General features: G+C 46.4%; 1 protein-coding gene across 7 annotated transcripts in view; it reads left to right on the plus strand.

Annotated features, from left to right (window-relative positions):
* Positions 1-25,499, plus strand: part of PIK3CD (phosphatidylinositol-4,5-bisphosphate 3-kinase catalytic subunit delta) — a 671,014-nt gene that overhangs the window by 483,250 nt on the left and 162,265 nt on the right. For all 7 annotated transcript variants that reach the window (XM_085609767.1, XM_085609777.1, XM_085609774.1 and 4 more), the window contains 2 exons: positions 13,629-13,738; positions 20,452-20,530. In XM_085609767.1, the coding sequence (XP_085465893.1) occupies positions 13,629-13,738; positions 20,452-20,530 (189 nt within the window). The remainder of the gene's footprint in view (positions 1-13,628; positions 13,739-20,451; positions 20,531-25,499) is intronic.

Consider the following 25,499-nt stretch of genomic DNA (forward strand, 5'->3'; position numbering starts at 1 on the left):
CAGCATTAAGTGAGCTTGGTTGTTCATGTGTGTAGGTACAGACAAGGACTACATGGAGTTGAGTTGTCCAGGTGGACTTTCGGTATTTGGGGAAAATATCCAGTGTGTGGTAGATCGAAGCTGGGAGGGGTGTAGAATGGTCTGGGAAGGTATAGCATCATAGACCGGATTGATCTGTGCATAATCAGGATAGGTGGAGATGTTCCATTCATGTCTGATTACGGGGAGGGCAAGCTCTTAGACCTCCCAGAAAGGGACACAAGGATGAAGACCTCACAAGTGGGTGGATAGGGTGTGGCTAGCTAGTTGGGGTGATGGGTTGAGTCGGTGCACCCTGTTGGGAAACTGACTTGTAATCCTTGGGTGTGGGTGAGTAGGGAATCAGAAGTATGAGATGGGTGGGAGTGGGGGTTCAGCAAGGCATACGGATTCAAGCATTGTGTCAGGAGGAGTGGCGCATAATACAGCATTGAGCAGGACTGGGAATAGATGGTCAATTAAAGATACAGATACATCAGTGGACTGAATCTTTATCTTTCAGTTATTATAGAAGGAAATGGTGATTGTTTCATTGAATAGAGATGAGGGAGCAATTCCAAGCTTGCAGCTGTGAGGAATGTTAGATGATGATGTAACATTAAGTTCACTGTCGAAAATTTCAGTCCAGGAAATCGTGGTATGGGTGAATAAGATGAGGTTTATTTTGAGCTTCCCAGGAAAAAGGTTGCCCGGAAACTCCTCTAGGGCATTGCTTTTATATTTTTTCACACATGTTTTGGAGGGATTCCGAGGGTATAGTGTCCTAAATGAGGTGGCTTCCACTTTCATTGTTGAGAAATAGCAAGGTGGGGGTGGGCCTCCAACTTCTGTTCTACGGCTCCTGAGAGGGGCCCACAGGACAAAGTCACTGAGAGGGGGCTACATAGGGATCCACCGTGGGCAGACTATGGGGGCATTGTGTGGGTCAGAGAGCACTGTCAAGTGGCGTCCAGGGCCAACAATAGAGAGAGCAGGCTCCGTGCTGGCAGAGCGTATACCATATATAGTGGCATCTGAGGTCATTTAGCAGCAGGAGTTTCACTATATTTAGCTAGCTAGGAAGCTGAGAGGCCAAGAGCCACATAGACAAAATTTTGAGCCAGCTCTCTAAAGACTGAATAATGAGTTAGTTTGCTTGAGAGCTATATTGGTAAAGAGATTTGATATGATACAGATTTGTATATTGCAACAGTTGCTCAGTGGGCGTTGAGGGGCTTCTTGCCAATCCCTTCAGTATACATGAACATGACCAGATGACTGGGTCAATCACAAGGAAAAAAGGCAGGTTTTCAAGGACTTCCTAAATGGCTAATGGAGCTTCATGCTATTCAAATGGAGGGGTAGCATGTATCAGAGCTTGGCCGCTGCGAACAAAAACTCTGCCTTCCCATCTCTCCCTGCGCACTCTGGGAGTGACCAATAACTTGTGACTTCCCGATCGGTGAGGTCTACTTGGAGAATACTACGGAAACATGGATTTGATTCCTCCCGGGCTCGCACTGTAAAGTGCTTTGTGAACAATACACATGGCTTTGAAGGTGATCTGCTTCTGTACAGGGAGTCAGTGAAGTTCATGCAGTCCTTCAGACACTGACATGTATTTAGGGATGCCTAATGTCAGTCTGGCAGCTTCATTTTGCACCAGTTGTAATTTAGCAAGAATAGTTTTGTTCGTGTTCAGATCGAGTTTGCTGCAATAATCAATCCTAGATGTGATTAATGCCACTTTTGCAAGAACAGAGCTAGTGAGTCCTGATTGAACTGTGATTTGAAGGAGGGAGCATTCAGATGCACGGGTGGAGTTTTCAAATTCTAGGCCAGATGGTGGGGCATGTGAGTTCAGTTTATTCCTGCTTCATGGTGGTGGACCACGAGAGACCTGTTTCTCTTTCTAAGCCTCAGAGGTTGTCTAGAACATGTGAGGAAATGGAGTGTATTATTTGATGTGGTTGTGTAACCTCACTGTGTAATACTCTGCCAACCCATTTAGGGCCAGTCTGGTTTTGTTTATCAAACCTTAAGCTCAACCCTGGGTAGTTGTAGCTCAGAGAAGTCAGGCCTAAACAAAGGAACACGTGCCAAGCGTTTTAACAGCATCAAAACAATTGAATTAGGCAGAAACACAACACTCAATAAATCTGATACCAATTTATAACATAGAATGTATCTTTTTTTAAATTTATGGACACCTGTGAGAAATTGGGTTGTTGGTTGGCTGTGGTGTGAGCCCTGGTCAAGCAACAGCCACAATCCCTTGCAGGGTAAACCACAAAAAATTCACTAAATCAACCTGTGCTCCTGAGTAGCTTGATAGAAAAAGCAGTCAGGCTTTTATTAGATGCTGTGTATGAACTATTTATGCAGCACATAAACGGTAATAAAGTGAAAACAGAACACAAGAAAAATCTCAAACCAATTTATAGAAATAGGTTACATTTTAATATATTATTTGACACCAAAATGACAAAAATCCAATAGAAAAAAATGAAAATATTTATTTTTAACGTTTTAAGTGAAAATAGTGCAAAAAAGCACCAAGGGATATCTGGTTGTATTGGACTGGGACAAAGTCAGGCCTGCCGCGATGGAATCAGGTTAGGCCTGCTGTACAAAAGTACCCTAAATCCTGGTTGCAGAGCATTGCAAGGAATGGAGGCATGGAAGCGTCATGTATTTGAAGCAATGCGTCAGTTCCAAGATGCAGTAAGACTTCAGTGAAAGGTCGTGGAGGATCCCTTCAACGGGGCTTGTGATGCGAAATCTGGGCATCGGGGAAGCAGCATTCAGGAGGGGCGACATGTCTGCTCCGATGAGCGCTGTAATTACGATGCGGAATTCTGGCGTCGACATACAGCTACCGTTGATAAGAGACCTTAAATAGGCAATGCTCTGCGCTACACTGGTTCCAAAAATGCAAGGGTTATCCGAACCTTCTGCCCCGGGTCCAATCCACTCAACAGCAGCTATGTGTCCGTTCTGCTTGAGGATGCACAGCTTACAGCTTTGCCAAGGAATGATGAATGAAGAACAGAGTCCAAATATGGCTGCTTCCTTGCATGTGAGGGGGGTGAAAGAGGGCTGCCCTGTCTACTAAACCAGCCTCAGAGGCTGTGTAGTGCCTTTACAAGCCAGCCCTAAAGTTTCTTGAAACCCCATTGTGCAAGGTCACCTTCACCGCTCACCGCAACACTAACCACCAGTCTAGATCAGCATGAATTCAGGCCTCATCCAACAAGCTCCAGCAAGCTGGATCAGCCGTCAGTTTGCTGGCTGAGTCCGATGACTTTCTGCAGTAGCCTCTCTTCGGAGCCGCGGGTTGACTCTGCCTTCCACAATATTCTGATTTACCGCACCACACAGCAAGTGCTCCCTTCCACATTCATAGGTGTTTTTTGGCATGCTATTTACATTGGGGATTGCTGACGGCACTTTGCTTGCTCTTGCTCATCCTTATTACAGTGATATCAACTTTGTGGCCTTGTTGCTGCCTTTCTCAGGAGACCGGGACTTAGCTACTGTAGTTACTACCAGGAATGTCTTTTCCAATAATGCCATCTAGGATGTACATTGAAATGGATTGATTGTGAACCTCACAAGGATTGTGATAATGTGGGGGAACAGGCTCATGTTCCTGCCTCCAGGGTATTCATGTCCCTTATAAGGATGTTGAGTTATAAGGACTCCACTGTCACCAGAGTCAGTCCGTTGTTCATAAAGATAGCCACCAGTTTTAAATGAGAAATGCAAGTTACTTCGGCCTTGAACGCTTCCTATTGCCGGGTGTGACCAACACCCTTAACAAAGATGGTGACTAGTGGTTATTTGACCATGTAGGATGATCAGCACTTCTCTCAGTTACATAAAAAGGTAATTCTCTTTCTATGCTCTTGAAAGGATGTAGGGCAAAGAAGTTTCCAGAGGCAATGAGCCTTGTGTAGCAGAAAAAGGCTGTCCTCTTGCAGTACCCATGAAAGAGGGAACCAAGATGGCCGCCCCTAGCAATCAAATCCTCAAGAAGAAGAAGGTCAGGCAACTATGTTGGTAAGCTTCCTCAAGCTCCCAACAAGAAGTCGGCCCCAAATCCCCAGATGATTACAGGTCCAGGATCATGTCACAGAGCTCAGGGGACCGAAGGGCCAGTTCCTCCACCCATCAGCAGGGTCAGGACCAGGTCCTCCCTCCAGAAGGTGCCCTAGTGCAGGAAACAGCCATCACAAAGCCTCGAACAATAGGGTGAGGGGCCAGATAAACTCAGCTAGTAAGGGAGAGTAAATCTACATTTACAGAGGAGGTGAATGATTCGGCGAAGTAAGGGATCTTTGAGGATTACGATCCGAGCCGCAAAGCCCCAGCAAGAGGCAGCCATCTTGTTGGTCATTTTACCTTACTTTTTGTTTTTAGTTTTAACAAATATTGAGGCTGTAATTAACTATCATTGTAATGTTGATTTGAACCGTTTCTACATATCTCACCACATGATAGTTATTTATGGAACTATGATTATACATTATCTTTACAATTGTTGCTTCTGTATTCTCTTGCATCATTTCTGCAGTGTCATTGTCAAGAATGTTCAAATATTTCATTAGCCTTTGCTTCCAGAGAATGCCTTCATTTTTAATCAAGTTCTATGTGCAGTGTATGTTTAGATCTATTTGAGGATGTATTATTACATTACGGAATTCTCAGAATTCAAACAGCACACACTGCAATAATCAAGTATTTAGACATCTAAATTCCACTTTCTGTCTAAATTTATTAACTAAGAGTTCCTGAAAAAGTAAGACAAGTAGCAGAAAAAGGGCCAGACTTGCGCTTTGGCGTACTAGGAAATGCTTCAACTTTTGATAGACGCTTTCAGAGGTTTATAAAGTGCCATTACACTGTTGGTTTGGGAACCATGAAATTTAAAAATAAAATGTGTTCCTGGACCTTGCACATGCACTGAGATGTTCTAGCTCTTATAAATTCAGAGAAAAAGGTGAAGAACTGGGATTAAAAGTAATTATTGCTTTCTTTCTCCTGTTTCTGTCTGTCTTCTCCTCTTATTCACATGCATATTTGTTTTATTACAATTGATTTGATGTCTGACATGTTCATTTGTTTGAAATCGTAAACCTGTATCTCGAACGTTCCAGACAACCTCTTAGATAACTTCCCTCGAGTGCAGTAATGCTATGCCATCTAAGTTAAGGAGGCTTGTTTCCTACTGGCAGAGAGCAGGCCTGGTTAGGGAAAAGGAAAATACATTGGCGCCTGTATGAAGTCATTTGTTACAAATCAAGTTTATTGTGATAGATGGTAACAATGACTGGGATAGTGAAATTAAAATTAACAAGAGCAGCAGGTCCAGACAACCTTCCAGCGATAATAATAAAGTCACAGATGAAGTGGTGGGCGAGATTCTTTTCTCATATGTTCCTGGAAATTTTAGCGGTAGGGAAAATACCAAAGAATTGGAAGGGAGCGGTAATAAGGCCAGTCCATAAAAAAGGCAATATGAATGCGCCACAAAACTATAGGCTGATCAATCTACTAGATATAGGAGAAAAAGTATTTTCAAAAATAATTCTGAATAGACTAAAGGACTGGGTAGAGGAGTTTTCAATTGTACCAGTGGAACAGGGTGGCTTCAAAGAAGGCCACTCTACGGTTGATCACTGCTTTGCCTTGTGGGCAGTAGCACGCAAGTCAATAGAACAAAATGGTAAGCTGTGCTGCTGTTTTGTTGATTTTCGAGCAGCATTTGACTCAGTTGATCGAGAATGCCTCTGGGAAACCCTTGTAAATAAAAACATCCCTAAAAGCTTACTTGCGATAATAAAAGAGCTACATAGCGGAAATTGGGCACAAGTAATTAGAGACACAGAAGGGGCATTGACGCCAAAAATAGCAATTGAGAATGGCCTTAGACAGGGCTGTGTGTTGGCCCCCATGCTATTTGCCATATTTCTAGCAGATCTACCAGCAACCCTAGAGGTTGAAAGAAGTGCTAGCCCGAGAATGGATGGAAATAAAGTGTCTTGTTTACTATACGCAGATGATCTGGTAATTTTGGACCAGACCGAAATAGGTCTCCAAAGAAAGCTAAATGCCTTTAGTGAATATTGTGAAAGAAAAATTTTAACGGTAAATATGGAAAAGACAAAAATTTTAAGCTTTGGGAAAAAGGATACTCGATTTAATTGGTTTTTAGGAGACCTGAAACTAGAAACGGTGAACGAATACCGCTACCTCGGGATGTGGTTTGACAGGTCTCTAAAGTGGCACACTCATATAGAGGCCCAGAAGGCGAAGGCCTTTACATCGATCTGTGGCTTGAAAAAATTTAACAGAGATTATGGAAACATATCGCACAGACCGCTGCTAAAGGCCTTCAGCGCAATGATACCCCCACAAGTACTCTATGGAGCGGAAGTTCTCCATCTGAGTGGTAAATGTGATTGGGATTTAGAGGAAGGGAAATGCCTAAAAACATCAATGTCATTACCACATTCGGCAATGATCCAAGCAATAAGAACCGAGTTAGGTACAACTGCTTGGAGGGTACAGGCACAAATGGCTTTAATTAGATTCTGGAAACGCCTGGATATAGAGATAGGCCAGAAAGTATCCCAATGGTGTAGAAAAGAAATTCAAAATAGTAATCTAAAATGGGCTAAAGAGAACAGGAAGAAAATACGATTGGCCTGTAAGAATTTAAAGGTGAAAATCTGTCAAGAATCCCTGTATGTAGAATTCATTAAAAGTGATCTTAGTAAGTATGGACAGGAAGTCTCTCGATGTGCAGATATGGAGTATCTGGCAAAGAAAAAATCTGTGCAATTTATGAGAGATTCATGGTTAAATAAAAATTGGTTCCCTTACCTGGATATTCTACCAAACCATTGGTACAGACAGGAAATCCTAAGACTGAGAATTGGTATAAATCCCTGGTTGATAAATGAAGAATTAAAAATAAAAATGTTAGGCCATGAAGGTTATTGTAAATGTACTTTGGGAACAAAAGGTGATATATTACATATTTTGTTAGATTGTGCAACATTACTAGAGCAGCGTAAATTATGTCTCCGCCCATTGTTTCTAAAATATGGCATAAAGTCACGGACACAGGCGGTGGAGCTAATCACAGAAATGCCTAACCTCGAGATCGCGATTGCATTAGGGAACTATATGAATGTAATTAAAAGTTATCTAAAAGAGATTTAGCTGTAAATTCCAGAAATTTTAAACTGTTTTTAAATTTAAATAAGATTAATATTAACCTTTTCAAAAATGGATGAATTGCACAATATTTTAAATTGAGTTTTAAATTATGTATAATTTTTATAAATGCTCCAGCTGATTTGTATAGATAAGTTACTATTGCACTCCACTCTGAAAATGTATTAAGTCTTAACGCTGAGAAGGTATACATCTGTATTGTTGAACTGTCACTTTTAACTGTCAATTTTAACTGGTTATTACTGTTTAAAGACCAAGGTCTAAATAAACATTGTATTTATCGTATCGACTGGGATAGTGATGTTTGTGAGTTTAATAGTCTCTTTGGCCTTTGACTCCGGAGCTGTTACTTATTTGTGTTACTGCCTGGACAGATTATGAATAGATAAGCAGCAATACTTTAAGGTCAGCTTACATTTTGTTATGTTTTATTTATTTATTTGAAAAGTTTTATATAGCGCTGGCAAGACCCGGGGGTATCCGAGCGCTTTACATGAGTATTATTTATTCCAGTCAGTACAGTTGATTCAAACGGGTAATAATATATAGACAGGGCAAATTATAAACAATTCTTAAATACACAATTAGGCTCACAGTTAGGAAGAGGGGGATAGGAAGAGTTCGGGGCTGTTAAGTGGTGAGGAGATAAATTGAGTGATATAGATTTAGAGGGAACCAAAATAGGAGAACGGAAAAAACAGATTGGAGGGAGATTAAAGAGGAGCTAGAGGTAAGGTCAAAACTGGGGGGGTGGGAGGATTAGAGTGGAGAGTAAATCGAGGAGAGAGTGGGGGGGAGAAGAGTCGGACAGAAAAGAATGTCAAGGAGGTGTAGGGGAATGAATAAAGAGTCGGAGGCGAGGTTACAGGCCCCACAATTTGGTGAGAAGGTGGGACCTAAGGTATTTTTTAAAGCTGTGGTAAGAGGGATTGCAGCGCAGGTCTCTAGGGAGGGCGTTCCAGATGATCGTGGCGTTTTCTGAGAAGGAGCGAGATTGTGTGGTGTTCATATTTGACAGGGGGGGACGGGGAGTTGAGCATTTGAACTTCTGCCGGGAGCAGCCCGCTTTTTCAAGTTTGTTGGAGAGGTACAACGGGGTTTGTTGGTGAAGGGCTTTGTGTGTTATGCAAGCAGTCTTGTATTCAGATATTCCTTCTACAGGTAGCCAGTTTAGGGCCTTGAGGGCTGGGGAGATTAGGTCGAAGCGCTTGCAGTCTGTGATTAGCCTGGCGGCTAAGTTGAGCACAGATCTGAGGGGGGCAAGGTGTCTTTTGGGGGTTCCGGTGAGGATAGCAATGCCATAGTCAATTTTGGAGAGGACTAGGGATTGGTCAACCGATTTAAAGTCGTCAGAAGGAATGAAGGGTTTGAGTTTTTTAAGGTGTCAGAGAGTGAGGAGAGCTCTTTTTGCCGAGTTTTTGATGTGGTTGTTTAGAGAGAGTTTGTTGTCTATATTGAAGCAAAGTGATTTTGCTGAGTTAGATAAGGAGAGCGAGCAATTAAGGGCATTGAGGTCTGAGAGCCAGCCTCGGATGGAGAGCTTGTTGTTTTTGGGTGAGAAGAGAATGATTTCGGTTTTATTAGTTTTAAGTTTGAGGTGATTGGCGAAGAACCAGGATTGGATCTTACTCGGTGTGTTGTTAAGGTGAATAATATCGGAGTGGGATTTGATCTTGTAGTACAATTGGGTGTCTCTCCGCATAGAAATGGTAGTTAATGAGGGTAAGAGGTTCCATACAGAGGTTGAAGAGGGAGGGGGAGAGAATGGAGCCCTGGGGGACGCCTAGGGACACCGGAGTGGGGTTGGAGAGGCAGTCCTTGATTTTGATTTGTTGTGTTCTGTGTTGGAGATAGGAGGAGAACCATTTGAGGATTAGACCGTCTATGCCGAAGCGGGCTTTGAGTGAGTTAAGTAGGGAAAAGTGGTTAACTGTATCAAAGGCAGCGGAGAGGTCGAGGAGAATGAGTAGGCAGGACAGACCAATGTCAAGGAACCGGTGGAGGTCATCATCAATATTTAGCAAGGCAGTTTCCGTGCTGCATCCTTTTCTGAAACCGGATTGCAACGAGTCAAGTAGGTTAAAATCATAGATGTGATTGTCAAGTTGTCGGAGAGCACATGTTTCCAGGACTTTAGATAGGAGTGGGAGTATCGAAATGGGGCGAAAGTTATTAGGGTCATTGGGGTCAGCAGATGGGTTTTTGAGGATGGGTGTGATTTGACTGAGCTGGAGAGAGTCAGGGACACACCCCGTGGCAAAGGAGGAGTAAATGATAGAAGTCCACTAAGGGGCGATAATGTGTTTGAGATCTTGGACGAGGCTGGAAGGGAGTGGGTCTTTGGAGTGCGAAGTTGGCTTAAGTTTGGAGATGATGTTGAGGACTTCATGTTCGGTAACATGATGAAAATTTTGCCAGGAGGCATTATTTTTCAAATGTATGTTGGAGGGGTTGGATTCAGGAGAGGTGGAAACGGGACTGTGAGTTGGGGGGTTGGCATGAAGGGGCGGGGTTAACAAGGGCGGCAGGTCTAAGGAGACATCGACGGCAGGTTGATGGGAGGCTGATGCAAGGTTAGGAAGGAAGGATTGCTCGATTTTGGTGATTTTATCAGAGAAGTTAGCAATTTCTTCACATCTCTCTGAAGAGGCAATGAGTTCAGGGGGAGAGGATGCTGTTTGTTTTCTTACGATATTGAACAATTCTCTGGGCCTATTTTTGGCACGATCAAGTTGTGATCGAAAAAGGTGGCCTTTTCCTTGAAGATGTGTTTCTTGTATTTCGATCTAGCAGATCTGAGGAGGGCTAGATGGGGGGGGAGAGGGGTGTTGTCTCCATGTTCATTCAGTCAGTCTAAGAGAACGTCTTTCATTGTTCAGATCGGTGTTAAACCAAGATTTGGATGGGATGTATCTTTGGTTTTTTTTGTTTGGGAGGGGCTAATTGATCCAGCACTCCCTTGACTGTCTTATTGAAATGCTCACTGGGCTCGTTGGCGTTGTGGGAGAGAGGGGTGAAAAGGAGTTGGCCTTGGAGTTTAGATTCAAGTACATCAGAGGAGATTTGACTAAGATTTCTGGTCCATTTTAAGGGTTTGGTGCTTTTTATAGGGGCAAGAGGGGGATTTGTTACCATCTTAAAAAGAATGAGGTGATGGTCAGACCAGTAAGTGAGGGTGATGTTGGATAGGGACGTTAGGTCATTGTTAAAAATGATAGCGTCAAGAGTGGCTCCTTTGATGTGGGTTGGATGTTGACATAGTTGTTTTGAGATCGTTAACCTCTAGGAGGCTAATGAGACGCATGACTATGGGATCCTCAACATTGTTCCAATGGATGTTAAAATCTCCTAGGAAGAGCTTTTTGGAGTCAGAAAGAGAGGATTGTGTAATGAAGTCGGACAATTCTTCAGCAAAGAGAAGAGGTTCTCCCGGAAGGTGGTAGATGTTGTGTAGTCGGATGGGGGGCGAGCCCTGTATCGTGAGTTCGGCACCAAGGTATTCAAAGGTTAGGTGGTTAGAGTCTTTTAAAAGGGAGAGATGAAGGTAGTTTTTATAAATTATAGCTAGACTGCCACCTTTTCTAATGGGCCTGTCTTTCCTAAGGACAGAGAAGCTGGGTGGGATGAGTAGGTTCAGGAAAGCCGTTGAGTGGTCATTGAGCCAGGTTTCTGTCAGGAAGGCAATATCAATATCTTCGCTGAGGATAGTTTCCGATAATTCAGTTGCATGTTGGACCGCCGAGCGGCAGTTCACAAGCATGGAGGAGAGGGGAGAAGGGTTGTCTGGTGTAAGATTACAGTGGATGGTGGTGAGTTGAGCTGGGGGTCGAGGGGAGAAGGGTGCGGAGGGAGTTCTGTTAATACCCACAATCACGGTAATATTGACATATGGAAGGGGAAGATCTGGAGCCGGAGGATTAGGGAGGTAAGAATTACTGAGGTCCCTGAGGTCAGAAGAGTATAAGTCGCTCACAGAGCGGAGAGGCCTAAGAGATCGGTTGCAGAGGGGTGTAGTTCTCCACTTGTTTTGTCGATGTATGTTTCGGAACGGGCGCAGGGATAGTCATTGTGGTTAGGGAGGACCAGGGATTTGAGGGCGTTATAGTCCTTTCTAAGTCGTGAAAGTTCAAAGGTTACAATTGAGAGATTACGCTCAATGTTAGTAAGAGTCTGTGTTAGAAGAATAAGGGGGGGTTCAGTTGTAAGAGAGGGGGGGATGCAGTGGGTTTCCTTTTTGTCTTGGGGGCGTCTAGTGTGTGGAGGGGTAATGGGGGATGCAGTTGGAAAGACATTTCGGCTGTTTCGCGGAATGTTAGGTGTGTGGAGAGATCGGTCAGTTGTAGAGTTGGTCCGGGATGAGGTAAGTGGAGAGTGGGGTTTAGGGATGTAGGTATGAGCTACTTGATTACGAGGGGAGGAGGAGCCAATCGGCGAGGGAGAGATTGGCAGAGGGTAGGGAAGGGTAGGAAATTTGAGTTGTGAAGGGAAGGGAGGGAGGAGTGAGGTTAAAGGAAGGGAGAGGGGTAGGCGATGGTTGGTCATGGTATGAAGGAAGAGTAGGCATGGCAGACTGTACTGAATTGACTTGTAAGGGAGGGAGGGGGAGATCTAGTGGGGAAGAAGGAAGAGTAGGTATGTAAGAAAGTACTGAATTGACGTCTAAGGGTGGGAGGGGGAGATCTAATGGGGAAGGAGACAACATGAGATCATTGGGTGGTTGGGTCTGGGAGGGGTTTGGAACAGGAAGAGACAGTTGGTATATCAAGGTGCTGAAGTTTTTCTCAAAGAGGGTGAGGTGGTGGTCAACTTGAATGATGAGGTTGCCAGTTTTGAAGATGGAAATGTCGATTTCGCCGGGAAAGGCTGGGGATGGGGTGGTAGACAGTTTAAAACCATATGGGATGTTAGTAGATTTAGAGATTTTAAGGTGGCAAACGAAAGTGTTTTTCCATTTGGAGGGGCGTTTGGTAAAGAAGATGTAGTTCAATTTAATGGGAGAGGTGAGATTAAGGTAGGTATCTGCTATTAAAGTTTCTGGGTGACGAATAAGTAGTTTATGTTTGAAATTTTTCTTGGCATTTTTAGAAAGGTTGGAGGGGTATAAGATGCTCCAAGATTTAGGGCCATGTCTAGAGAGTGCTGTGTCAGGAGGGGAGAGGGTGGATGGGGGATGGCATGGTTAAGACGTGAGATGGGGATTGGGGGAGTGAGGCGGGGGGGCGATATGTAGAATAGTTATAGTTATAGAGACCTGGCGAGTCACTATTAGTATCCAAGTAAATGATAGTGGGGGGGGGGGGGTGGCCGACTAGGGGTATTGAGTAGTTAGAGAGACATGGGGGGTCGCAGTTAGGGGGGAGGGGGAAATGTCTGGCTTTCTTTTAAGACAGTAGTTGAAGGTGGGGGAGAGGGGAAAGGCGGGATAGGGGATGAAGGGGGGGCGATGTGAAGATGAAGTGGGAAGTTATTTGGGGGAGGGGGAGAGAATTTGGAGAGGAAAGAGGGGAAAATGAGTCCGTTAGAGAGATAGAGGGGATTAATGGGGTAACTGAGAAAGTTCAGGGGGTGATTAATGGTGATTAATGGGGTAACTGGGGGTGGGGCCTGCGTGTTGTATAGGAGAGGGGGGTCATTCATGGTGATTAATGGGGTAGCTGAGAAAGTTCAGGGGGTGGGGCCTGGGTGTCGTATTGGAGAGTGGTAAGGGTTGCGAATTGCCTGAGAGTTAAATAGGGAAAGTCATTTGAGGACCTGACGAGGCAATAGGCCTAAGCGATGAGTCTGCTTATATGTCTGCCGGTATTGTAGATTTCAGTTTGCCTAGATTGGCGACCTTTTGGTTGTTATTGTTTGTATCTAGATTTCTGGTGTACATTGGTTTTGTTGACTTGTGATTCGGAAGGTGTGCATCATCCATTTGCTTTTTTATCCATTAGACTTGGGTTTGTTCATCACTCGCCATGTTCAGAGATTTCCCCACAGGTTTGACTGTGAGTGCATTAGATACATTTTTATGGCCTTTGTTGAACAGTAACCGTGAGGACTTTTGACAGTAGTCTTTTTGATTATTGATGCTGCTTTTTGTTGATTAGAAGTTCCTGTCTTTTTCAGACTGGTAATGTTGAAGGTGTAGATCTGACTTCAGAGTGTATTTCTGTGTAGATGCTGTGGCTGTCATTAGCTAGAGAGTTTAGTATTTATCGTTTAGTAGCCTTAAGCATTTATTGCAGTATTTAGAGTCTTTAAGTTGAGTCTAGAAACTATAATGGAGTTTGTTGACTGCATTGGTTGGTCTCTGTGTTGCTGAGTGGCATTTAGAACTTCTTTTTTGTTTGACAAAACACTCTTCTTTTCTTGTTGTCTAGTGTGGACCTTTGCACCTTCATGGATTCCAAGATGAAACCTCTTTGGATTGTTTACAATAACAAGGAGATGGACGGAACCCGCATTGGCATCATTTTCAAAAATGGAGATGGTAAATGATTGCTTAGTTCATATAACTCTAAGTTGTATGTTATTTATTCTTGTATTTGACTCATTGAGGTCTAAATGTGTAGTGGTTTGAGTCTGTGTGAAAGGTGGTGAGTTCTTTTTATATATGAATTTTATATGCAGAGAGAGGGAGAAAAAGATTGTGTGTTTGCATGACTGATCATTTATTGGATCTGAAAGAGACACGTTAGTGATAGATTCCTTACCTTGGAATATCCCCTGGCATCAGACTGGATCCGGAAAGTTTTGCTAGCAGTACCCCTGAGCGTCAGTAGGTGGCGTTGTGCGTCATAAGCGCCGAGATGACGTCACGGAGACTACTTAGCACGCGCTGACATCAGTTCTTTCTTTTTCCGCGCCAGCAAGCGCAGATCCGGTTAGAGCACGTACCTTAGTCACTTTTTGACTACCTTTTTTGAGACTGTCTCCTTTTCTCCTTGGTGCATGTAGGGATGCCTGGATTTAAGTCTTGTGGGGCCTGCCATCGTAATATGTCGGTGGCGGACCCCCACGATGTTTGCCTCTACTGTCTGGAGACCGACCACGAATCCCGGTCCTGCTGGGACTGTCGGGCCATGGCCCGAAGGCCTTGAGGGAGCGGCGCCGGAAGCTGCTGGAGGTCCGGCACTCGTCCCAGCGCTGTTCCAGGTCCAGGGACCGTTCCCGGGAACGCTCGCGGGGCCGCAGTCATCGCTCCTCGGGCTCCAAGTCTTCGCCCTCGGATTTGGGTAAGAGACGACTCAAAAAGAAGTAGAAGAAGCGAGTTTGCTCTCCGACGTCCCCCCGTCGGTCCTCGGATTTGGACGAGGGGGACAGGGGCCTGGGAGTCCCACGGCCTACCCGCCTTACCTGGGTCCGGTGGCGACTCCCGAACAGGTGCAAGAATTTCTTGCTACCATGGGCTGCCTTTTTAGGCCTCGGGCACCCGCCAACGCGCCTTCGGGCCCCGCGGTCCTGTGTCTGGATCCTGTTGGGCCACCGGCGCCGCTGGTGGATCCAGCTTCGGCGCCACAGGATCCTGTGCCGTTTGCTCCTGCGCCACTAGGTCTAGCGCTGCCAGCCCCAGCGCCACCCTCGGCTCCGCCCCCGGCGGCGCAATGGGTGCCCTTCGTCCCGCCCTTGCCCAGTTTCCAGGACCATTTTGTTCCGGCCTGGGATCCGACTGGGACGCGGCGCCGGCTCGGCCCCGGCCAGCACCTTTTCTGACGCCGTTTGTTCCTTCTCCAGCCCTAGCTCTGCCACCCCGGTCTGTTCCCCATGTGACACAGATGGAGGACGACTGACAGGGGTCTGAGGACCCTCTTGCTCGTCAGTGTGACTCCGAGCAGGACTGGGTGGATGACTTGGAGGACGCCGGCGACCTCGACATCTCCTCTGACCCGGGGTTTGCCTCTCCCCGCCTACCATGGAGGAGGGCGCCTCCTACACGATGGTCGGGCAGCTGAGGTTCTAAACCTTGATCTCACTACGGTGGCCCTTAAAACTAATCTCCTCACTGAGGTGCTCCAGACGGCGTCCACTTCGTTCTAGCCCCTGCTCCCATTTAACGACGCCCTCTCTGACATCTTGTTGGGAACTTGGTCGAGGCCAACCACAGGGGCCCCTATGGATAAGAATGTCGCCAGGCTTCACCGCCCGGCGCCTGGTGACCCCGCTTTTCTGACCTTCAATACTAGGACCGGTGAGGCCCTAATCTCTCCCGCTTTTCTGACCACTCATCCTACACCTGAGAGCCAGGTTATCCAAGCCTCGACGTCACACAGTGCCTTTCCCACGGCTCCGCCTGATAAGGACTCTAAGAAGCTGGAACAGTTCGGTGAGCTGTTGTTCTCTTCGGCCAGCTTGGGGCTGCGGTCAGTGAACACCGCCTGCTTATTGGGCCGCTATTCCCACGCGGTGTGGGATACGGTTGTGCAGGTGTTGCCTCCGTGTCCTGAGGTGACCCACACTGTGCTGTCCCAAGCAGTTGCTGAGGGTAAGGATGCGGCTAAGTTCGCCATTCGGTGTGGTTTGGACACCTCGGACTCACTGGGTAGGGTGATTTCTACAACTGTGGCGCTTCGTCGCCACGTCTGGTTGCGATCTACCGGGTTCTCGCCAGATGTCCAAAGCTCGCTCATAGACATTCTCTTTGATGGCACTCGCCTGTTTGGCGATAAGGCCGACTGGAGCGTTTTAAAGACTCGCGGGCCACGGCCAAGTCCTTGGGTCTTTCCGCAAAAAAACAGCCACTCCTGGTTTTCGTTCCTTTTGTGGCCACGGCAGAGGCGCCCCGGCACGTTCCTTCAGCAAGCCTGTGCAGAACCAGCCTCAGTGCGGCCATGGACGCGGCTTCTGCAGAGGCGGGTCTGGGAATAAGTGTGGGAGTCAGTCCACCTCCGCCGCTTCTACCTCCAAACCTTCCTAATCCGAGCTTTGTGGAGCACCCCACGCCGGTGGGAGGCAGGATCCGCCACCACCTCCCCCACTGGCGCGATGTCACATCAGACCAGTGGGTGTTGCAGATCATCCACAGGGGTTACTCTCTTCCCTTTCAGTCCTCCCCTTCAGCCATGCCACCTCGGTGCCACCGCATGTCAGGGGATCACTTGGTACTTCTCCAGCAGGAAGTAACGGCCAAGGGGGCCATCAAGTGCGTTCCTGGGCCGGAAGTAGGGAGTGGTTGTTATTCCCACTACTGTCTGGTCCCCAAGAAGGACAAAGGGGGCCTGCGCCCCATCTTGTGCCTCCGGAACGTCAATCGCTTCCCTCAGAAGGTGAAGTTCAAAATGCTGACTCTGGCTCAGGTTCTGGCTGCCCTCGACCCTGGAGACTGGATGGTAGCGTTGGACTTGCAGGACGCATATTTTCACATCCCCCTCCTGCCGGCCCTCCGGTGTTACCTGCGGTTCACGGTAGGCCAGGAGCATTTTCAGTTTGCCGTGCTCCCCTTCGGCCTTACCAGCGCCCCTCGGGTGTTCACGAAGGTGATGGAGGTGGTAGCAGCTCACCTGCTCAGGTCGGGGGTGTCAGTCTTCCCTTACCTCGACGACTGGTTGTTGAAGGCGAGCTCGCCCCAGGCAGTCGTCAACCACCTTCAGACGACGGCGGACCTCCTGCATTTGCTGGGGTTCTGCACCAACGTGCCAAAGTCGCACCTGAGTCCCTCTCAGAAGCTCCCCTTCATCGGAGCGATTCTGGATTCAACGCTGTTTCGGGTTTATCCTCCCGAGCAGCGAGTCCGGGATATTCAGGCTATGATTCTGATCTTTCAGCCTCTATCCCGGGTTTCAGTCAGGATGACCCTCCTGCTTCTGGGCCTGATGGCCTCCTGCATCTTGCTGGTGGCACGTGCCAGATGGCATATGTGCGCTCTGCAGTGGGACCTGAAGTTCCAGTGGGCGCAGCATCAGGGCAGCCTGTCCGATCATGTCCAGATCTCGGAGGGCACTGCACAGCAGTGGTGGCTCACGAATCGCAATTGGGTCAATGGCAGATCCCTCTCCCTTCCCCAACCGGAGCACACAGTGGTGACGGATGCGTCCCTCCTGGGATGGGCAGGCCACTTGGGAGAGGCGGAGATCATTGGCCTCTGGTCTCCGGCGGAGTCCCGGCTCCATATCAATCTGTTGGAGCTTCGGGCGAACCGACTGGCACTGAAGGCATTCCTTCCCTCTGTCCTAGGAAGTGTGGTGCAGGTGTTCACGGACAACACCACCGCCATGTGGTATTGCAACAAACAGGGCGGGGTGGGGTCCTGGACCCTATGTCAGGAGGCTCTGCACCTCTGGACATGGCTGGAACATCAAGGCATCACCTTGATGGTTCAACACCTGGCAGGGCCGACGAACTCAGCCGCCGGTGCTTGATGGATCACAAATGGCGTCTTCACTCGGAGGTGGTGCAAGGTCTCTTTCAGCAGTGGGGAGAGCCTTGGTTGGATCTATTCGCCACCGAAGTGAATGCGCAATGTCTTCAGTTCTGCGCATTGGAATTTCCAAGGCAGCACTCGCTAGGCGACGCTTTTTGTTGCGAGTGGAGTTGCGGTCTATTGTACGCCTTTCCACCTATACCACTTCTGCCCAGAGTGCTGAAGAAGATTTGGCGCAACCGGGCCCAAGTCATCCTTGTGGCTCTGGATTGGGCACGAAGATGCTGGTATCCCGAGCTACTCAGCATGGCAACCGATCCCCCGATCCGACTGCCTCTTCGGGAGGATCTTCTGTCGCACCAGCAGGGGACGGTCCTCCACCAGAACCTGTCCAGCCTCCACCTCCATGCGTGGAGATTGAGCGGCGACAGTTGACAACTTTTGATCTTCCTCCCGAAGTCTGTGATGTCATTCTGGCTGCCAGACGTCCCTCCACTAAAACGGTATACGCCTGCCGGTGGAACAAGTTTGTGGCATGGTGCACAGCTAAGGCTGTGGATCCCCTTTCTGCCCCTCTTTCTGAAGTCCTTCTGTTCCTTCTTTATTTGGCCCAGCAGGTCTCTACTCTAGGCACTATCAAAGGTTATCTTTCGGCCATCTCTGCCTTTTTACGGCTTCCAGATCAGCCTTCTCTTTTTAAGTCCCCGGTTGTTAACCGTTTCCTAAAAGGCATTACGCACACTTTTCCTCCCGTGCCGTTCATTATCCCTCAGTGGGACTTAAACCTTGTCTTGACATATCTGATGTGCGCTCCCTTCGAGCCCCTTCATACCTGTCCTTTGCGTCTTCTCACTCTTAAGACGGCTTTCCTGGTAGCTATCACCTCTGCCAGAAGAGTGAGTGAGATCCAGGCTCTTTCTTCCAAACCTCCTTTCCTTTCTGTTCATCCGGACAAGGTGGTTTAAAGGACCCGTCCTTCTTTTTTGCCAAAGGTTGTCACGCCCTTCCACATCGGGCAGGCCATCGCTTTGCCCACCTTCTTTCCACCTCCGCATCCTTCGAAAGAGGAAGAGAGGCTCCACCGTCTGGACCCAAAACGTGCTCTCTCGTTCTATCTGAAGCGCACACAGCAGTTCCGGGTGGATGACCAGCTCTTTGTTGGCTACGTGGGCGCCAAAAAAGGTCGAGCCGTGCACAAACTAACCATCTCTCGGTGGGTTGTTCTGTGCATCAAAGCATGTTACTCGTTGGCGAAGGAGCCTCCTGTGGGGCTGTGTGCCAATTCTGCCAGGGCAATGGCACTCACTACTGCCTTGGGACGCGGCGTTCCCTTGCAAGATATTTGTCAGGCAGCTACGTGGGCCTCGCTGCACACGTTTACCAAGCATTACTGCCTTGACAGTCAAAACAAGATATCAATATCTTCTGCTTGAATATTCAATTGTTTATGCTCGGGAACAATATCTTGTTTTTGCATTTATCTTCTGTGTACCTAATGTAGCGGAGGATTATTGAGACATTGGTAGCTGTTTCCCTTTCTGTTCCCTTGAGCACTTTTCTGTCTGTCTTAAATACAAATAATTGATTTTGCGCAAGTGTAACCTAGCCACGCTTCGAAGTCCGAATGCCTTGACAGTCAAGTCCGGCGGAACGGCTTCTTTGGCCGTTCTGTTCCCCGTGACTTTCTAGTGTAATCTATTCGCAGACCCACCACTGGGGTTGGTATTGCTGGGGTATCTATTCTAAGGTAAGGAATCTATCACTAACGTGTCTCTTTCAGATGCACAAGTTACTACTTGTGTAACGATATATCTGTAAGAGACATTAGTTAGTGATAGATTCCTTACCGCGCCACCCATCCTCCCTGTTCTGTGAACTGATTCTAGGGTTAAGGTCATCCCTTTCAGGGTCCTAGTTTCGTGGCACCAGTGGTCAGTTTCTTGCATAGCTCTGCGTTCCTGGCACGGAAAGTCGTGTACAGAATGGACGTCAGCGCGCATGGGTGGCGCCTAGTAGTCTCCGTGACGTCATCTCGGCGCATAGGACGCCAGCGACAAACGCGAAGCCACACGACGCCACCTACTGACGTGCAGGGATACTGATAACAATTAAGAGCCTCATTATAAGTTGCTTGTTATTTGATGCTGGGATAGGGCCATTTATCACTTGCTTTGAGCAACAGGGATTGCTGGTGTATTGTTCTTGAGAGGTTCTTCTTTGTGAACTTGAATTAGTTTCCTCTTTTTCAATCTACTATTGGAAGTTGAAAGATAAGTATATTAAGTCTGCATTTTCACTAATCTCATGTGGGAGTTCACAGCCTGCAATTTATCATTTTGAACTCGGGGCATCTATTACTTCTTTTCCCTGGATCAGTTTTTAGCCATGGTCAGAATTTAGTTGCAAGACCAGATATGAAAACATACCAAGAGTAAGACGAGCTTTTGTAAAAAAGAATCTGACTGAATGTATGTGTGCTCAGATCATTTTGAAACTTCTGCATGTCACAAAGCTTCATTGCATTTTGTTATCTCAGACTTGGTTGTTTTCAGATATACTAGTGATTTATACATAATGGAGGCATGTGAAACGTAGTTGAGCTATTTGATTGAAATGAGATGTTTTCTGATATTTTGGTTGTAGCTAATGTATAATGATTTGGTTTGCTGATGTTATGAATGTTAGAACCTAATATCTGCAGTAAATGCTTCTGGCTTACAAACGTCTATTGAAGATGTGTGTGTTTGTGTGGCATGTCCGTTGCCAATATGTTATGTGAGTGTTGCCAGAGTTTATTTCATTGTTTAGCCATTGAACATGTTAATGTTTCTGTGTTATCTGGGCAGATCTCCGGCAGGACATGCTGACACTGCAGATGATTCACCTCATGGACGTCCTATGGAAGCAGGAGGGCCTGGACCTCAGGTAAGCTCCAAAGTGCATCTGTAGAGTGTGACAGTGCCTTAGTCCTACTGAGTGGACATATAACCAGTCCATGATAATGGAGGTACAGAAAACCGCTAAACTGCACTTCACGTGGGCTCCAGCAATCAATCACTGAGCATCTCATTCTGCTGGCTGCATATTAGATTAAATATTCTCATTCAGTTTTTTTTGTGTGAGAAGCATCAGATAATTTGTCATACATTCCCAATACGTGCTGCTGAACCTCCTCCTACCCTAATTGGGATGCTGGTACCCCCACAGTCTTTCTATATTCAACCCGATCTCTCTATAAGCAAACTTAAAGTTCTTAAACTGTGTTAGATCAGGATCCAATGGTGACTCATGCCTAGCTCATATTTCTTCTTATGGCCATCTTCATTAGCTCACTAATCTGTCAGCTAGTTAATTCATCCTTGACAACTGGCATTGTTCCATCTGATTGGGGGAAAATGGCTTCTATTGTTCCTTAATTGAAAAAGCACTCAACCCTCTGGTCACCTTACATTCCGCGCCCTATCTCTCTGCTTCCTTACTGTGCTAAGGTAATTGAGAAGACTGACAATACACAACTTTCAGAGTTACCATCAACTCTTCTCAATCCAGCTCAGGCTGGATTTTGACCTTTGCTCAGTCCATGTGTCACTTTCTTAGTGGTTCAAAATGAACTTAGCATGATTTTGGATCAAGTTGTAATTGCTACTCTTGTGGTGATGCTGCTTACAAAAAGTTTTGCTTGAGGCTCAAGACAGTGGCAGATTGGATGTCTGTTAACTGGCTAAAACTAAACTCTGAGAAAACTGATCTGATGGTGATAGGGTGTTCCTCCTCCATTTGGATTTCGGACTGGTGGTCCCACCCTCTTGCCCAACCACCTATTCCAGTTCAGTCTATGAAAAATCTAGGGTTGGGTGTTTGATGAAGTTTTATTTTTCACGTCTAGATAAACAAAGCTACATCCTACTGCTTCCTATATTTGAAGATTTTATGGAAAGTCTTCCCTCTCTTCTCTAAATCTACTCACTATCCTACTATGCAAGCTATAGCAGGAGCTAGGCTTGACTGCTATAATGCTATCTATCTTGGTCTTCCTCCTTACTCTTTATGACGACTCCTGCTGGTCCAAAATGCATCACTGGCTTGCTTCTGAACTCATGCCTTGATTTCACATCACTTGCAAACTTTGCAGTGCCTTCCGATCCAGAAACAAATTGTGTTCAAAAGTCTGTGGATTTGTATCAAAGCATTGCACAACTCTTGACCATTATTAATTCACAGATCTTTTGTCATGGCACTGGTCGTCCTAAACATTGCACTCTGCAACTGTCTTCTTCCTACAATTCCAAAAATAAATAACATTTGCCAAGGCAGAAGCATTCTTTGCTTACCAATCATCTAACGTGTGAAATTCTCTACCTCTTCAACTAAGAAGACAGCCTAACCTTCTTATGTTCATAAAGAAATTAAAACCCTACCTAAATGATGTAGTCTGTCAGTTCATCGGTCTATTTTATTAAATGGCAAGATGCCTTTTTTTGAGCAAATATGCGTTCCATAAAATTTTAAATAAATATACCCCTGGATCTTAAGAAAATGTGGAGACCCAGTTGGGAAACGAAGAGACAGATAACTTGAAGTGGAAATAAGAGGACAAGTAGAGCCTGGAGAAGGAAAAACGAGACTGAGGGGACCCTGAAGGGGACTAACCAGGCTTAATCTTTAGAGCCGTTTATGGAGGAACGGAATAAACAGATTTGGAATAAGAGGATACAGAGAACTTCAAGGGTCCATAAGAGGGCATAGATAGTTTTCAGAGGAAAGAGGGGAGAACAGAGCCTGCTGTTGAGAATGTGATTGCACAGAAAACCTAAAAGGGCAAAGGGTGTCCACAGAGATCTTGAGGAGGAAAAGAAATATGGAAGAACAGAGTACCTGAAAGGGAAATGCTATTGACTTCATTTTTTAAAGATATTTGTTTAGTGAAACTCAATATCCAGAATAAGAGCAAAACTGAGGTATAGCACTTTATGAGTGATGCATGTAATTGTCAAGGGTGCTTCTGGCTTCAAGGGGAAGCAAGTTGAAAACTCTTTGGATAGTATTGACATGGCTTTTTGACAAGGCAGGCTGCAGCATGGAGTGTGGTTTTCTGGAGAGCAAGGGCAGGTTTGCGAAAGCCTTCTACCACATTTCCACCATCCATGTATGATAGAAATAAGGCTTGATTAGCTGTTTTGATTTTTTGTGAGTTTGGAAATATGAAGCAGCATTGTTATAGTTTCATCAGGGATGAAGCCCGGAAGTTTGGCAACGGGGACCAGAAGGTGTTTAATTCTGAAATGTGAAAGTTTTTTAAGCTGTGTTTGGATTGGATGAGAGGTAAAATCTGTTGGCATCAAGATTTGATTCTAGAAAAATGTATCTCCTTTACTTTTTCACAGAGCATTTTAGAATATCTGTGTCTGACAGAATAGCTATTTGTATGTTTGTGTATCATCTGCATATTATTGGATGCTTATCCATTTTCCCTAGGGCAGTGGATGGAGTAGTAGTGGCGAGTGAACAAAGAGGGACATATGAGTGACTCTGCAGGTGATCATGAGTCAATTTTTTTTTACCAATTAAGATTTTGACTAGAGAAAAACATAAAAGCACAGAGAGGCTGAAGCGAGAACAGAGATGGAAGATGCCTAAGGAGAACTTTGAAAAGTCAAAAAATCTCTATGGTAGTACTCGTACATACAAAATCTTAAATGACAGTCAAAGAGCATAGAAAGAGGCAAGATGGAGTATGGAGGCACAGTGAAGTCAAAGAGGTAACGTTTAAGGCACAGGGAATCTGGAGCGGAAACTGTTATGGCGAGAGACCCTTGTGGAGAATAGGGAGGCACCACTGAGGGCCTTAAAGGGCATATTATGAAGTTAACAGGAGCCTGTTCTGGAAACATGATCAGTAAGTAACTGGATTATGATAAAGAGGACATGTGTAACCTTAATTGGGTATAAGAATGCACAGAGGAACTGAAAGGACAATAAGAGGGTATGATGAACATGAAGGGCGTATGTGGAGAGAGCTTGAGGTTGTAACAGGGAGGCAAGGAAAACCATTGTGCCATAATGAGAAATATAGAGACAGAGAGAACCTTAGTATAGATTGTAGACTCGCAATGAGAAATACAGTTGCACAGGGAACTTTAAGTGGATGAGAACACAAAGAGGCACTATTGAAAAATTAAGAGGATTAAAGATGGTTTTGAGTAGACTCCGAAAAAGGAAACCGTGAAAAGAAGCATCGAGGTATTAAGAGTATTTGGACCAAGGCGAAAAAGGTGGAATATCACTGAATGTTTAAGTGATGGCCTTCACTGAGCGTTTGGAAGTGGGCTGAACTTCAATAAGTCATATTAATCAAAGCTTCAATATGTGTCTAGAACTGTTAGAGTAGAGATCTGATAGAGACACCTAGCCGCAGATTCCTTAACTTAAAATATCCCCAGGCGTGAGACTGGATCCGCAAATTTTTTGCAGCAGCACCTCTGGGCGCCGGGGGACGGCGCCACACGACCCCGCCCTGACATCGTCCACGTACGTGACATCAACGAGGTCATATAAGTCCCTCCTGGCGCGCTGACGTCGGTTTCCTTCTTTTCCGCGTGCAACGCGAATCCGGAGTGAGCTCCTCTGGCTTGTTTTCAGGCCTCATTTTCGGTGCTTCGCGTCGAGAACAGTGTGCGATGCCTTCGGGCTTTAAATCTTGTAATTCCTGTTCGCAGCAAATGTCCGCGACTGACCCGCATCTTATTTGTATGTGGTGTCTGGGAGAGCACCATGACTCCACGGACTGTGACGCCTGCCAGCGTCTGAAACCGAAGTCTCGGCTGGAGTACCGTATGAAGCTTCTTTCGGCACGGCTGTCCCGGTCGGCGGCGTCTCGCCACCCGGCCTGGTCATCGACTGCAGGTCCCTCCTCTGTTCGGTTCAGTCGTCGATCGCCTTCTGGGGTCCGGGGCCGTCGTTCTCCACTTGGTAAGTCACGGCGCTTGTCACCTAGGTCTTCAACCTCCCCTTCTTCTGTTGTCAGGGGCGCTGGTTCCCGGACCTTTCTGGACGTGCGCTCCCGACGGTCGGCCCCCCCTCTATCCACCCTTACCGGGTGTAGGGGCGACTCGGGCCCAAATGGAGGCTTATGCTACGGCTTTGCAGGCCTCCCTTGGGTCCTCTCCCGTCCCTGGGGCATCCTCGGGACCTCCGCTTCTTGTGGGGTCTCCAGCGGGTTCGCCCCCGGTGCCTCTTGAGCCCTGAAGAACCAGGCTGAATTAGGCCTGGTGGCGCAGGGTACGCCTGAAATCTTCTGAGTTCGCCTTCTAAATGTACAGAGACACGGAACACTCTGTTGGCATAGGAACTTCAATTTATTGGCTGCAGCTAGGTACAGTTGTCCTAGAAGTACATCAGTGGTAGGTTCTCAGGAGACTGCCACTTCAATCCGTGGCTCACAGTCTTTTATAGAGCTTGAATCCCCTAAAGCAACAACCCCCTCAATGTGCAATAAAAACAAACAAATCATCCACTAGCAAACATTCTTTGTACAAGATACAGGATAATAGGTAATAGAAATTCCTTCCCTAGGGTCGTGTTCTCTACCTGACCCTATAGGCCAGGTGGCATGAGCATTCCTAAGTTCAATTAATTTACAACAGGACGTGTTTGCGTGTTGCAGGTGGTGATTCGTAAAACAATTGGAGAGGCAGAGAAGGATCGCCAAGGGTCAATAGATGGTTATCACGGAATTAGTTGCTTCGAAACAGGACATCAGAATATACATTGCTCAGAGAGACAGGAAAAGGTCGTTTAACATGTTACAGTACAGAGTATGAAAGAAACGCTACGAAGGTCGTTGGTGCCTGAGTGAGGGCAACATCGCAATGGTGTCAATACGCAAGATGGAGCC

The sequence above is a fragment of the Triturus cristatus genome, chromosome 1_2 (genome assembly GCF_964204655.1).
Source record: "Triturus cristatus chromosome 1_2, aTriCri1.1, whole genome shotgun sequence".
Lineage (NCBI taxonomy): Eukaryota > Metazoa > Chordata > Amphibia > Caudata > Salamandridae > Triturus > Triturus cristatus.